The sequence below is a fragment of the Macrobrachium rosenbergii genome, chromosome 50 (assembly GCF_040412425.1).
Source record: "Macrobrachium rosenbergii isolate ZJJX-2024 chromosome 50, ASM4041242v1, whole genome shotgun sequence".
In the NCBI taxonomy this organism is placed as follows: domain Eukaryota; kingdom Metazoa; phylum Arthropoda; class Malacostraca; order Decapoda; family Palaemonidae; genus Macrobrachium; species Macrobrachium rosenbergii.
In genome coordinates, this window is record NC_089790.1 from 7705447 (window position 1) to 7721395 (window position 15949).

Sequence of the window (15949 nt, forward strand, 5' to 3'; positions counted from 1 at the left end):
GGTTCATAGTCTGGAGAGGCTTTCTAAAATGAAAGCCAGATACTAGCTAAGAGTTTTTATGAATGTACTACAGATAGACTGTTTGAAATGATGACTGAAGTCCACAAGATCTCATAACAGTTAGCACTTATTTGCAAAACCTGATAAATGTACTGTTGATTGTAGATAAGTGTAATTCCTTCTGAATTTGGAGGAATAGAGCATGAAGAAATCAGCATTCAGGTGCTGAATGTTGGAGTACTTCATTTATCACAGTCACACAGACCAGTGAATTTGGCCCACTTTTGTTGGTAAAGGTTAGTCTTTGAATTTCTGTTGTGTTGTGATTATAGGTGCTGCAACCTTGGAAAGGCCTCTTTCACCCTTGGAAAACCCCCTTTCACCAAGTCCCTTGTACAGCCTCCATCCATGAAGGTGAAAAGACTCGTCAGGCAGAAATTTCCTCCAAAGGTGAAGACCCTGAATCTGCCCATTACCAGATCCAGATGGTCATTCATGCACTTCATCAGAGCATGTCTACTAGGACTTGTGTGAGGAAACTGAAAGGGGGAAAGGCATAAACATCCAGGTTGCCCCACAACTACAACATTGCATCTGTCTCCCAGGTTGTCAGATCCGGCTGAGGTGAATAGCGCATTGGCAGCTGTTTGTTGAGCAATGTTGCAGGTAGGTCAGATAACCCTATAAACATATGCATTCATCAGCCATTCCAACAGAGGGACCTGGAACTTCCTGCTGAGGGTGTCTACAGCCATATTTTGAGCTAATGAAAAGCACTTGAGAAAAAGAGTTGCATCATGCTCCTCCTTCAAGAACATCTTTGAAACTGTTAAGATTGATACATTATATTAGGTCCAGGGGCATCATTTAGGGGGGAGGCTGGCGGGAGGGGGCAACTGCCCCCCAAGACTCAACTTGTCCCCCTCACCCCCCAAGCCCCAAGAAGTAACAGCAGCTGGTTTTCCATTATTCCTACCGAAATTCAAATGTGTCATCACATTAAGTTATATCTGTCTATTTTATGTACTTAAAAAAGCACATAAAATATCTCAAAATCAAAAACCCCCAGCTGATTAGGCTCGTTTGCTCACCAAACCGTCTCCCCCCACCCCAACAAAAATCTGAAACGATGTCCCTGATTAGATCCTATCTTCTTACGGACAAACAAGTTACCTTCAGTTGTCAATCACCATGCCCAGGCGAGTTACTTCTGTGGAGGTTAATTAGATGGGACTTCTCTCAGTTCACTTGTAGTCCAAGGAGCAACATAGACTGGAGAGGATGTTTAGTTGATGAAGTAACTACTACCTTGATGAACCCATTACCAACCAGCTGTCAAGGAGTTGGCAGATACAATTCTAACACTGAGGACCTAAACAAAGACTGGTATCAGAGGTATGTAGTTTATTCTGACAGTCTTGACTTTTCTTTTGTGAGGCTTAAGACCACAGTTTTTTTTATACGATTTCTACCTGTTGTGACCAAATTTTGGAATGATCTTCCTAATCCTGTAGTTGAATCTTTGGAACTTCAGAAGTTCAAACTTTGTGCAAATGCTCTATTTTAGCAGGTTGATATGATTCTTTGTTAATAGTTTAGCTGTTACTGTATTTGTCTTATTTATTTTGTTATTTGTTTCAATATTATTTTTTGTTATTTCTCATTAACAGTTTAAGTTCATTTCCATCTCTGTACTGGGCTGCTTTCTCTATTGGGGTTCTTGGGTTGTAACATTCTTCTTTTCCAATAATAATAATAATATTAGCAGCTAGTTAAACTGTACCCAACAATAGTTATATACATTAAGCAGGTAATCTTAAAGGTTGGAAATTTAGAAAAATCACTGATTGATGGTTGAAAAAATTAATTCTCAATAGAGAAAATGGGGACAACTACGTATGGATAGCATCACTTTTTTTGTTGGGCAAATTAAAAGTATCTGTTATAACTGAAAAATCCTCTTTTAAACACATACTTAGAAAAATCCTCTTTTAAACACATACTTAGCTATTCAGGTGAAAAACTTTTGACAAAAATTTTTTAGTTGAATGAATAAATAAAGCAGTCCTGATGTGAGCAGTATTAGGCAGAGAGAGCAGTTAGCTGACAGTAGGTTTGCAAAGCGCTGAAGAAGGATTTCATTCTTACCTGGAAGTCCGACTGGTGCCTGTAAACTACCTAATTATGTTTAAGAGACAAGGTTGATTACCCTGGAAGTTTGTGACATAAATTATTAGGCATATATACTGTATACTTTGCAATAATGATTTTTCACAGAACCACCTGGAAACCATTATGACACAGAAAGATTATCATTGGTACATTGGTAACTTACCAATAGTGATTTTTCTTATAGAATGGAATTGCATATAGTAATTGTAAAATCAGATATGAGCACATTTGCACTCTCTCAGACAAATATAGAGGTAGTAAGGTGTTTTTGCAAAACAAGGAGATTCGTTGATGTTTCAGCAGTAACGTGAATCTTTTATATACTGTAAATGCTGAAATTATTAATGCAGTTGTAGTCATTATATTCCAGTTTTCCTTGTGCTGTGAAATCACCAAAATTGTTAGTGTGTGACCATTGTTTTTAGGCTTTTGCTATTTTGCTTTTGTGTGTGTTTTGTACCTATTCCTGTCATCTTTAATCAGTTTGACAATTTAAGAAAACAGGCTCGCAAAAATCTGTTTAGAGTAGTTGTAAGGAGATATGAAACATTTCCTCCAAGTTGCATATACTGAACAGTATTAAATCCAAGTAAAAAACTTTTTTTTTTTTTGGTATTGTTAATCTTTTTCAGTTATGGTTCTTAGATGCTCTGTTGTACAGTATATCAGTAGAATTGTTTGCCTTGTCTTTAGAGGTGTAACAATGTTTTCATTCTTTGTAAGTTGTTAGTCTGTTGTTTCCTAAATGCTTCAGGCTCTGTCTAAATTGAAGGAACTAGACCTTACTTTTTAGGTCACCAGTAACCATCTAGCAACTAAGAACCCATGGAATTTTTCACCTAGCTCTGCCTTGTTTGGCTTTTACTCCTTGGCTTGTAAATGCAGTTTGAATCAAGTTAGGCAGGAAGGACTGATTAATACTGTACTGTTATGGTGTTGCAGACGAAGACCCCTAAAAGTAAAGGCCAATAATTGTTAGCATCTGCAACATTATGAATGCTACAGCCTGGCTTTAAGTCATTCAACTTTTTCTCCAAAAAGTTTGGGTAGTAATCAGTTCTTTCAGATGATTGACATTCCCTAACTACTATGTCTGTTGCAGAGCCCATAGTAATTAGCATTCATAACTACAATTCAGAACAACATTTCCATAAAATGTCAAGCCACCTTTATATAAGTGAATCATTTTCTCATATAGTCTTGAGACTTTGAAGACACGTCAAGACTCCCTGTGATTCACCAGATCTCTGAGTGTTTGGATTTCAAATTGCAGTTAATTGAATTTAAACTTTTTTACTGTTCATTTGACCAAGATTTAGGGAATAAGCTTTGTAGCTTAATTTTTAGATTGAAAATTATTACCCTTTCACCAAAGTACAGTATATTGAAGTGGTTTTGCAAATGATATGTACGTTGTTATGCAGTCCAAAAAATTTAATTTTTTTTATTTGTTTTTGACATGTCAGTTTTTTTCATTTTAACACATTTACAAATTACTGCTAAAATATTTTTGCAGAACTGCATGCTATTGTTATACTTCTGGTGCAAGTTAATTTTGTATTCTTTTCACTGGTGATATATTGATGACGCTACAGAATCCTGATGGTGTTTTACCCTAGTGAATTCCATGGAAATAGTCTCAGTTATTGTATCTATGCAGAAAATTCACAGGCAGTTATTGAGGTTTATATATGAAATGTACATTTATGTATTAGATATTTGCAAGAATTAAGAAAACTGGGTAGTTAAGTTTACGTTACTAGTAAGTTCCATATTTATGAAAAAAATTTACTGTAACCAATTCATAATTCATATTAAGATATTTGTATCTATGAAACAACTTTTACATAGCACACAGTTTATTTTCTCAGTACAAGCCCATGTTTTAAATTAACCCAGTTTTTGAGCTTGACAAATCCCGAGACAATTTCACTCTGGGTAATCTTACAGAGTGCACATCTCCAGCCCCATGCCAGCTGTCAAAGGGTTTAGAAAGCAGAACTTTGGTAAAGTGTGTGCCATCCTCTTTGAATGTGGTGTCTTTCTGTAAGTCAGGAAGACTGACAGTTCTGTGTGGCCTTCCAAAAATAAGGCAACAGAATCTTCTTCAAAAGTTAAAGAAAAAAATTAAGAAAGAAAGAATAATAAACTTAAATAAGCCATTAAGTAAATCCGTGTTGGGTATTTTAGGGGTAACCTGTAGAAAGGGCTGACTTCATGCAACATCGTTATATACTGTACTCCCTCTGGAGATGATCTTGTGTTGTAAGAAAGAGAAGATTATCTAAAGATGAAACTAGCATTAAGGGATCCTTAAGTCTAAGTTTAGAAAATTTCTGATAGGTCTGGTAACAAGTGAGCAGAAAGGTCTGTGCTTCATAAAGGACCTGTCTGAGTTTAAATGACTGAGTTTAAATGAGAAGGCCATGTTTACCCTAGGTATCAAGAAGTCTGCAGGGTCCAAGAATGACATAAAAGCACATGAATATAGTTCATTGGGGATGTCTATATCACCAGGAAAAACATTTGGTTGTAACCCCCAAATAGGACTGGGCAATGTGTCAAAGAAATGGGATGAACTAGAATAAAAAATAAAAGGAGCATAATGAACAGTCTTATCTTTTAAAGAAAACAAATTTAAGTTACTGAATTCCTAGGTTTGCCAAAAAAATAAGTACCATGTCCAAAAAGCAACCATTGGTTGCCTTGAGATAGCAATGTCTGGAAGCCATTGTCTTTCTTGATTCATTGTTCTTAGTCCTGAGAGGTTACCTTCACTGAAAGGTTATAGTACATTGGGTTTCTCTAAGACAAGGCATGCCTCAAAGGAGCCAGAACCTTGTCTGTCCAATACTTAAGGTTTCTTGACCAGGCAACCTCCTTTCCTGGCCATCAACGATTTCCACCAAGAGGGAAGATTGACAGTCCAGGAGAGGTGCCTAATACTGAGGAAGCATGGCCGTCTTGAAGCATTTCAACCTTCAAACTCAAAAGAATGAGGATTTTCTTCAATTTCTTAGCCTTAAGGGGGCTGCAGTAATGTCCTTATGACTCCTACCTTGTGGTTCCAATGCTAAATTCCTAACTATTATCCAACTATTACCAAAAGTGAAGACCACCTGGATTCCCAAATCTGAGGCATGACATGAATTAAGCTTCATATGAAGAAACTGAGTTTTATCATAGATAAGTGAGCTTCAAACACTTCCATAAATCCTTTACATATATAGGGAATCGATGGCTGTGGTTGTGAATGCCAAACTCAAGACTTTTGTCATATCTGCAAGTACAGTATCTCAAAAATCACCATCCACCAAGATCCATAGGGGTTTATCCAACTTGAATCCTGACCACTGACACCTCTGCACCAGATTGTGAACAGTATGGTTTTGCCTTCCAGTTCCCACTGGTTATCTTTGTTAGTCCGAGACCTTGGCCACATTCCCATCAATATCAGCACCCAGATGATTACTGCATTTGGAAACTCAGCCGATTGACAATAATACATCAAGTAATCCTAGCCCAACCACAGGAAATGCGATTACATCCACTCCCAGTGGTCATCACAGTCAACTGCCTGGGAGACTGATCTTGAACCGCATCTGCTTGTGAATTCCATTGTTTTATTAGTTCTGACGTGTCTGTAATGGCTCAAGAGATACAGGAGCACTTCATGGAAGATGTAAATGGAAATATTCTTAGTCGATGGTTTAAGCAGCAGGCCCAGTGCAAGTGGAAATTTCATTCCCCAGAAAACTGCCAAGTCAGCAATATGTTAGGAACATTATTCTACACACTCAACATAGGAAGAAAAACTTATGGAAGAAACGTACAGAAATTTTGTACTGTGAGAGTATACAATAATGTGTCCAGGAGACTACAGTATGACATTCTTTTCATGAATGACCAGTATCTTCCTGTATGACATTCTTCCAAGTTGAGAAGTGAGAATTCATGAAGACCATGAATTGGGCTAAAGTAAACGATGGGTAGGCAGGTAAAAACAAGTAAAAAATTATACTGTATCAATAGTAGATGGAAAGTGTCTCTTTAGAAGGTATATATTGTTTATGTATATTTAGTAAAAATGGAAATAGTAGTGTGCTTAGATAGTAACATGTTCATGTAATAAAAAAAAAAAGGAAGAGGGCACTTGATAAAATTAATGTGGTCGTACAAATGATAAACTTTCCTTTTATGAGATCCTCATTCTTGGCCAGAACAGTTACATTGCTTGTAAAAGCAGTTTAGGAATTATGACTTGAGTCTGTTTGTTTATTATGAACATAGGATGATAATCACTGACCATATCACTGAATTTGAATAAATATAAGAGTATTTATAGGTGTGGATTAGTTAAAGTACCATGCCTAAACATTTGGGAGAGTTGGATTAGAAGGTATCTGCCTGTGACTAAGAGAAATTAACAGGGAAAAGGATAGTGTTAAATAATAGGAATATTAAGTATGGAAATGTGAGAAGGTCTCTAAATCGTTAACAAAGGCAGGGAAAGAAATGGCTGCTTTGTGAGAGACCATGGTGAGGGGGAAAAAATAGATTCATATGTTGAGAGAGGATTCGTAGTTCCCTCCTTGGAAAAGTGTTTTCAGCATGATGCATGTCATTACCTAGTTAAACGAGGAGCTGTTCCAGCTCTATTGTATTTCTGCTGCTTTCTCAAGGAAATTCAGCTTCAAAGGTGACACTATTTTGCTACAGAAATGAAAGGTCAGGGATGGGTTGCTGACATTGGCTTCTTTGTATATGAAAGGTCAGGGATGGGTTGCTGACATTGGCTTCTTTGTATGTCACCAAATGAATATCCTAATTTACTGAGATTTGTGAAGCCCTCTGAAGTCCATTATGCACACTATCCCTTGAAAAAATAATATCCTTCCACCATTTTGCATTTTTATTCATTTAAGTTACAATTAACTAACAAAAGTTTCTGATTCTTGTTCTGTACATATTTTCAAATATTTATAGTTTAACAACAGATTAAAATATTTAAGAATATAATGTCACCATGGTAACCATTCACTGTCTCAAAAACTCAAGTTGTCAGAACTTTTAATCTCTAATTAGTCATTACAAGTACGTTTCAGCATATCCTGTTTTCTTTTTACCATTAAAAAAGATTGACAGTCAGTCAAGTTTGCATCTCTATTTATAAACAGTACTGTATTAAAGTCTTGAAATTTCAGAAACTCCCAGTATTTCACCAGCTCTCTTTTATTCTACAGAGTTGACCATAAGTTTGGAATGACCAAGGAGAGAAACCTTGGTGATTTTACCAAAGAAGTTGCCTTTTGGAGTGGAGAACTGGACGATGATCTTGATTCAGATGATGACCTTGACCTTGACTTGTATGGTCCTATGTAGTGAATTGCCAGTGGTCGACCTATTTTTACATGCCCAAAGGCTCTTTTAGTTTTTTACTAAAAAAAGTAAGTGAATTTTGTAAATTTAGGTTTTTTATCTTAACCATTTTGTAATGATTATTGTAACATCACAATCTTCAATGAAGTGTTAATTCCATATTGTAAGGCTGCTCTAAAAATTTTGCCCACAATCCCCTGGTTGATTTTATTAATCTTGTTGATAATTTGAGGTTTCCACAAATTTCAACAGCATAAAGAAAGATTTTCGAAAATTTAAAATGTGAGGGCCATTATATATAAAACTTGTGTAAGGGAGTATCTTAACAAAGCTCTATCAGCTTAGATGAGGAATACCATTTGAATGTAGAATACAACTGTGTGTGTTACAGACACTAGATAAATTGCTGCTGCTTGTTCTCAAGGTGCTGTAAATTTGAAAGTTACAACTACATGAATTTATAAATGACAATACAGTAATACATTGTTACACGTAATAGGAATATCATACCATCACATTTTCAAGACAAAGAAAAAGAAAATTTGATACAGTTAATCGGGAGCCAGTCATAGTTCCATTAAACTATATACAGTACACTGCAGTATGGCATATGCAAAGTATACATACTTATAAGATTCTCATTAGTCATTCAGTAAATAGACTATTCAAAGATGAATAACATCAATCACTTCCGAGAAAGGAATTGATTGCAAAAATGTGTTATCCATTAAAGTTAATATTACAAATTACATTTGTTGAAAGGGAAATTATTTACCCATTTCAGTTCTGTGGCTTGGAAGTTTTATATTGGTAACATAAACTAAAGGAACATGCTTTCACTATAATCATCTTGAGCCCTTTACTGTAGTAATTAAAAAATCATGCATTTGTTTTTCCATGAAAATTAATTTTTTTATTAACTAGTTTCTATGAAGAAAACAATTGTGTGAATTTGAAATGTATCATTTCTATAAAAATAAAATATGTCATAATTATCTTGTGTTCCCTATTCAATCATACTTTACCACATAAACCTATAGATTTGCATACAGACTACAGTACTGTATTTCAGTCATTGCTTTGAAAGTACACAAGATCAGTTGACCAAACATTTTTCCAATCTTTTGCCTTACACCAAAATATTTCCTACATAACTAGATTTATTTGATAATGATGTGCAGTATTCTGAATCTACACTTCAAGAAAAAAGCAAATGAAATGTATGCCGAGCTTCTACATTCACATCACCATTTAAACACTTGCAGGCTAAACATATTTGGCTCATGCCTTTGGGTGTACTGTACCAAGGAAAGATACTGTATATAAACTGCAATGCATGTACCTGTACACACATCTTCAACCCTGCCACATTTGGTTACAGGTTCCCAATTCTGGACAAAGCAAGGCATAATAAATTTCCTGTACTACATACAGTGCTGTAGCAGATTAAGACTAGAAATCACTATGAAAAGTTTCATAAACTGTAACAACATAACTAAAAAGTAAGAACCCAACAAGATGATGTACCTTGACTGTCAATTTTAGCTTGATTAAATTCAGTTTTTAAAACACACTGTGCACCTGAACGTCTTAAATTGAAAATACGTGGCTTTTAATTTACTTTAAATATTACTATGTAATGTTCACTAAGCCACAAATTTGTTATTTCATGCAATACAATATTGTTACATGTGCCTTAATCTGACAGAATATGATGGTATATTTCTCACATGAAGTAGGTTAAGCTGTACAGTAATTGTAAATTTACTTTTCATAGGATATAGGTTGTATTCATAATTAGAAATCTACATATTAATACAAGCACCAACAGAATTTGCTATCATAGAATTACTGACGATAATCAGTTGCTAGAATTACTATGCTAAAATTATAAGTATTTTCTTTCAATTTCTCTTGATTACCCTATGTTACCAGGAAATTAATTTTAAGTCCCAAGCAGTTCAGCAAAATTTGTTAGCGTTCACATTAATATTTGGAGGGTTTTCCCCCAAAATGTAAATTTCCTTCCATGCTTATTACACAATTGTATCGGTAATGGTAAAATAAGAGATATTTAATTGGTACTCCTTCCTCACTAACTTTTTACATTTATGACCCCTTGCATATTGCGATTGTGGCCTGAATTACTGGACTTTATGTATACTGTACCCGGTTAAAATTTCAAGAATCAAAATACAGTATATGGAATGGAAAAAAATATACCTCTGTACTTGATTTTCATTTTTAGATATCGAATCAAATGCTGTTGAATTACATGGAAACAGTTAGACTTTTTACAGTATTACTCCTCAAGGGGGATAACAGTTAGAATCAGATCTATCAGGGAATGGCAAAAACTTTAAATATAAAAAAACTAAAACTCAAGACAGCTGGCCATGGCTGTCATCCATGTTGGCATGATTTTACCCTTGGTTAAAGGCTGGATAACAAAAAAGATAAGTTTCTGCTGCAAAAGAGAATGATTTTTAACATTAGTTAAACATCAGGTCTATAAATGTCAAGAATTCATAAGCATAAGTTCTTGGGGAACAAGCTCAAAGGACATGTTTGTTACTGGGCAACAATAGACAGTAAAATTCAATAAAAATCAAATAAAAATTTAGAAATACTGCAGTCACAAACTACAGCAGAGAACCTATGTGCTATGATAGCATTCCATTCTAAAAAATTTTGAGGAATTGATAAACATGAAACCAGAAAAATATGGTGATGCCAAATGGACAAAGATACAAAAAGTGATTCAGACACTTGGAAGCTACCAGTCATAATACTGTACATTTTATGGAATATAACCAAACACAAGAGCCATCCAGTAATGGTTGAAATCATAATTACCTTTGTTAAGAAGGATGGAAACCACTTCAAAAAAAGTTCTGAAGGAGGGTTGCGTGTCAAATAAAGCAGCATAAAAGGAGTGAAAAAGAGAATGGAGATGGTCTCCATGATGAAGGCACCCTCAGGTAAGCATAAGCATACGCTGAAATTATACTTGAATCTTCTGTGACAATCCCCAGAAGTGGCCATTATAAAACTTTGATGTTACATTATCCCACTGCCTCCTGATAAATATAATTTTAACTGTTGACCCTCTTGACAAGTAAATAAAATACAAAGATCAGCTCTATATATCTTATAACAATTAACATGCAAAGTTCAGTTCAATATACATACCTTATAATTATCATCATCAGTACCATAACATTTCATATATTTAAACATAGACAAAAGGTTTAAGATTAATAATTATCTATCCATTAAGTTAGTGTATTCATTACCTGTACATTCCATAAGAAATACTTTTCTGAGGGTAAGAGTGCACTTTAGCTATTCAGTTCTATTAAGTTTGTTGTAAAGGGCAATAAACCCAGTAGTTTAGCAAGGATAGTCATGCTTACCTTTTAGTAGGTCTCTGAAGGCAAGATGAAATATCTAATTAGCATTATCTCTCATCATAGGTAAACTGTTGGTTGTAGTGATATGCTTTTATGAGTTCCCCATGTAACTCAACATGGTAAAGAAATTGCATTCCAATTTTAATATATTTTAAATGTAATATTGCACTGTAGAATAGGGAAGTTGTGATTAGAAAACTACTTACAGAAGATAACTTTGTTAGACAAGTGCTTCACTCTGTTATACAGTGGCAAACGCAACCAATTAGTAACTTATTGTGGTGCCAAAGGCATCAGTGTTATACATTTTGTAACACTGGTCATGAAATGTGCACAATCATATGCTCAAGTTTGTAAACAAAGTTCTAAATGTAATTTCAAGGCAATTTCTACTTAAAATTTTTATATTTAATAAATTGTAATTTTACAGTACAATTGACACAGTCAATCCATTTTTGTTGGTTTTGCAATAATTTACCTGCTTAGTCATGGAATACCTTGAAATCTGTTCATTGCATATTTGTTAAAATATCAAATTTATACAGTAGTTGGTGTTGATTCTGTGATATCATAGAAAAAGGAATAATTTCAGCTATTTTATGGGGTCTAGAAACTGTACCTTCCATAGTTATTGTGAATTGAATGTACATTTGTTAAAGGTGCAAATAAAGTTGTTTAAAATATATTTTAATTTAATTAGAAATTACTGTTTCCAAAATCACCAACTGTAAAAATATAAAATCACTGTTAATAATGAATACACGAGACAAACATGCAATTAAGTTGTACAATTTGAAAGATCGCAACCAAAATGTATGATTTTGTAAAGGAATAATAATGTAGTTTATCATCATAGTCTTATAGATTGCTAGTTGAAAAAATAACTGGTAATGGTGGTATTTAGTTAAAATATTCTTAAAGATTTACTTGACATATGACGAACACTGTATTGTAGTGGCTTTTAATTAAAAGCTACTTTTGATGTATACATTTTTTCTAAGTTACCAGGATTTCACATGGTGTGTGGTACTGTTACAGTGGCTTTGGTTTGGATAGTCATGTTAGTATAAAAAGTTGGAATGTCATATTGTGTCAAATTTCTTTCCTAATATTCAGACATGTTTTGCCAGAGATTATAAATGTATATTGGAAGCCTTTCCCTGACTTTTTATTTTCTTTACACAAAACTGTTGTCATTGCAGATCCTGGCATTTTTATAACTGTTGAATGAATAAAATGTTTTAAACAAGTTAGTTTTTCATGTAGCTGTGGTTCACCTAAGTAATTTTATTCATTTACTAATGCCCTTCATAAATTCCAATTTCCCAAGATTAATTGAATCCTGAATGGAGTATTAAAAATATTTAGGCATCAAACCCTTGCCCTTTCCACTTGATTCTTTGTGATATATACCATGCAATCCATATAGGGATATGCATGTTGTTTATTCTCAACTTGAAATTAAGCTGCAACTGAACGTTGTTTCATTATTTCCTTTCAGGTTCCCAAGTACTGTACATATATTTTACAAGGCTGAAGACTGCTAAAAGTATATAAAAATATATATTATTTCCTAAAAAAAAAAAAACTCTATGCAGAGCTACACAGCATCCATTACCCCTTTAGAGGGTAGTTCTGTCAGTGTTCCTCATGCGATGCTCTGTAGGCATTACTTAAGGGTGTTTGCAGTGTCCCTTGGGCCCCTAGCTGCAACCAATTTTTTTTCTTTCCTCTGAACCTCCATTCATATTCTCTTTCTTCCATCTTACTTTCTACCCTCTCCTAACACCTTTAAAGCTTTTCTAATCTCAATTTCTTTCCTTGCAGAATGACTTCATAGGTCCCAAGGCTTGGCCTTTGGCCTAAATTTTATATTCCATTCTATGGTGTCCATTCATGATATTAAAGGCATAAAAGGAGTACACACACCTTGCATATGAGGCACAAAGGGGTACACTAGGATAACACATGCCTATAGGTATGCCAGAACCACAAGAAATGAGATCATGACAAAGATGATTAACCTGGATGCCTCCTAATTAGCCTGAACAAATACAAATACAGTTCAAAATACTTGTGCACAACACCACATAAGCAGAACCTATCGAATGTGTTTTGACAAGGCCAAGTGTCACCTAAAAGAATGGTTGATAGCTTTAGTTATACTTATAGGCCAAAAAAGATGAGAGAGCCCCCTGGTCGTGTGCTTTGATCATAATTTGCAAGATGCCCTCATGTGAGACCTCCATATACTCGTACATACATGCCAAACTTCATTAACCTTATCTTGAGATGTGAAGTCCTCCATGATCTTCATATAAGCTAAGGCAATAATGAGCTTAGCAAATATGAGAGTGTATTCTTTGAAACAGGAAAATTATGTGACTCTTGTGAAGGAACGGTCAAAAACAACAGAAAAATTCAGTCCTGTGGAAATAATCCTGATGGCTCTAACCAACCTGAGAAAAATATTTCCAGCAAAAGAGGAAGGCAAGACAGGAATGGGTAGAGTCCATGAATGACATAGTTTACCAGAAGACTCTGATATGGCTACCAACTCAGGGGTAAAGGGAAACCCCACACAGGGCAGAGAGCTGGAATGAGAAACATCACCCAACAAGGCAGACAGCTCCAAGACACTTCAGAGTAGCAAATGCAGCCAACAATAGTTTTGAGGGTCACATATGGGGCAGTAGCAAGGTCATCAAAGGTGATCGAGGAAGCTTGTACAGTACCAACGTCAAATCCCAACTTGGAGATTTAACAGTAACCGGTGGGACTGACCAGGTAAAACAACAAAATAAGTCATTCTAAATCTAAGCCATGCTGGAGGATGGTTGAAGAGATAAAAGAGTGATAACCATTAACGGGAGAGAGAGCTTCCCATTCCTCAAGTAAATGAAGTCAGCTAGGACAGGAACACAGACTTCAAGAGGGTGAAAACCCATTCATCATAACAAGCAAAGAACTGCTCCCTCTTTCCGTAGTAAAGGTCAGTGGAAGAAGACATGCAAGGGGTGGCAATAACTGCTGCAGCAACCTCTGAACAGCTGCTCTTTCTGAGACTATGCATGTAGGTGTAGCAACTCTAAATGACTGTGATGTTGCTGGAAATGAGGCTGTTTCAGCAGTCCCCTCCAAGTGGGAAGAACACTCAAGTTGCCCATTAGAAAATCAAGAAACCTCTTGCTGTAGCAAAAATATGGGAGATGAGAGTCATCTGAGAATTTGCCAAAATCCTAAATTCACTTGAACCTGTCTCAACAGTTTGAAAAAAGGAAAGGTGTGGTGTCCTGACTGTCCCAAGGCTGGAGCATGACAGGCACCTCCAATGTCAGTGGGTCTGGTTGTGGATAACAATACAGTGGTAGTTTAGCATTCAAACAGCATGGTAAACAGATCTTGCAATGGTATCCCCCAAACCTTGCCAAGGACCACTCTAAAGGAAGTATCTGATGAGACCTTCTGAGAATATCCACTCAGATATTACAAACTCCAGAAGGAACCTTGGCATGATGGTGTGACTGTGATTTTGTGCCTAAATGAAGAATTCCCCTGCCAACCGGCAAAGACACTCCGACCTTGTTCTTCCCCGATTTCATATGTACGTTATGGTGGTGGTGTTATTGGTCGTGATCCCAGCACAAAAGCATACCAACTTGGTCATGAATGTCTTCATCTTGTCCTCCACTGGCTAATCCCTATTAGATTAGTCTGAGAACATCAAGATCTTTGACTCCAGCAACACCAAAGGACTCCCTTCACCAGGTTCAGTTGATCTTGCCATTAATAAAGACCATGAACATCCTTGGTGAAGATCAACCAATGTGAGGAAATACTGTGGAAGTGTTGATTCACATACAGTACCCTTGTACACTGCATGTGTGGGAGCAGCTAGGTCTACTTCTCCCATTTATGTGCTAGCCCACAAATGAAACTGAAGAAGCTCCCTCAACTGCTCCCTTGCAAAAGCTAATTGAAACTGAATGATAATTACAAAATACTGGTAAGGATAAACTATTAAGTTCTTTAAATGGAACTGCAACACAGTATAAGCTATGCGTGTTGGCCCCAGGGCACACGTGCTTATCTTCATTACTAATCGAATTTTGTTACTTATAGGGAAGCAGACCATCAAGCTGTCCACAGAGGAAATGCTGTACATGTAACACTACATTACTGCAATAATTACATTACTGTACATACTGCATTACAAGTCAATAAAAATACTACATATCACATTTGAAAGAGAAAGACAAGGGAGTTCAGTGCATGAATACAAGTATATATATAGTACACACACACACAGGCTAGATTTACACATCAACTTTACATAACAAAAACATAAAACTTTTAATTAAACTTACTAAAAATCTTACTTTAAAACACAAACTTTTAAATAATTTCATATATTTAAATTACAATTTTGTTTTCTGTTTTCATAAGAGGTGATGGAAATAGACATGAGTACAGACACAACCCTACCTACAAATGAGTTACGTTCCGGAGGCCGTTTGTATGATTTTTGTTTATAAGTTGGTTACTGTACTCTTCAAGCCTATTTAAGTACAGTATGATATAAAATCAATACAGTACTGTATGTTTTTTCACCTTAAAACACAGTAAACTGTACATACAGTGCTGTACGTACAGAATAGGCGCACAAAACAAAACTTGAACTTACTAGTGGCAAAGGAGAGCATTCTGAACACAATTTTAATTTGCGATCCCATTTGTTTGTGTGTCTGAATGATTGTAAGTTGAATGTTTATAAGCAGGGTGGTGAAGCTATATATTTTGTTAAGATTCAATGCTTACATTAAATATACAACAAAGTTCTTAATATTCCCTTTTAAAAATGTGGGGGAGGGTCTTATAAGCCCTGAATCTCATATTCAATCAAATACAGGAAATGTTGTTTATTCCAACTGATGCCATTTATTGCCAGTGTCAAGAATTTGCTACTAGGACACATTCCTGTTGAA

General features: G+C 35.4%; 1 protein-coding gene across 5 annotated transcripts in view; it reads left to right on the forward strand.

The window, feature by feature from the left end:
* The window catches only part of LOC136832575 (cytosolic carboxypeptidase 1-like), a 198322-nt gene extending 186109 nt beyond the window's left edge, over nt 1–12213 (forward strand). For 4 of the 5 annotated variants that reach the window (XM_067093648.1, XM_067093646.1, XM_067093649.1 and 1 more), the window contains one exon: nt 7416–12213. In XM_067093648.1, coding sequence (XP_066949749.1) covers nt 7416–7554 — 139 coding nt within the window. In that variant the 3' untranslated portion in view covers nt 7555–12213. The remainder of the gene's footprint in view (nt 1–7415) is intronic. The other variant, XR_010851263.1, reaches the window with a different exon arrangement.
* The last annotated feature ends 3736 nt before the right edge of the window (nt 12214–15949 follow it).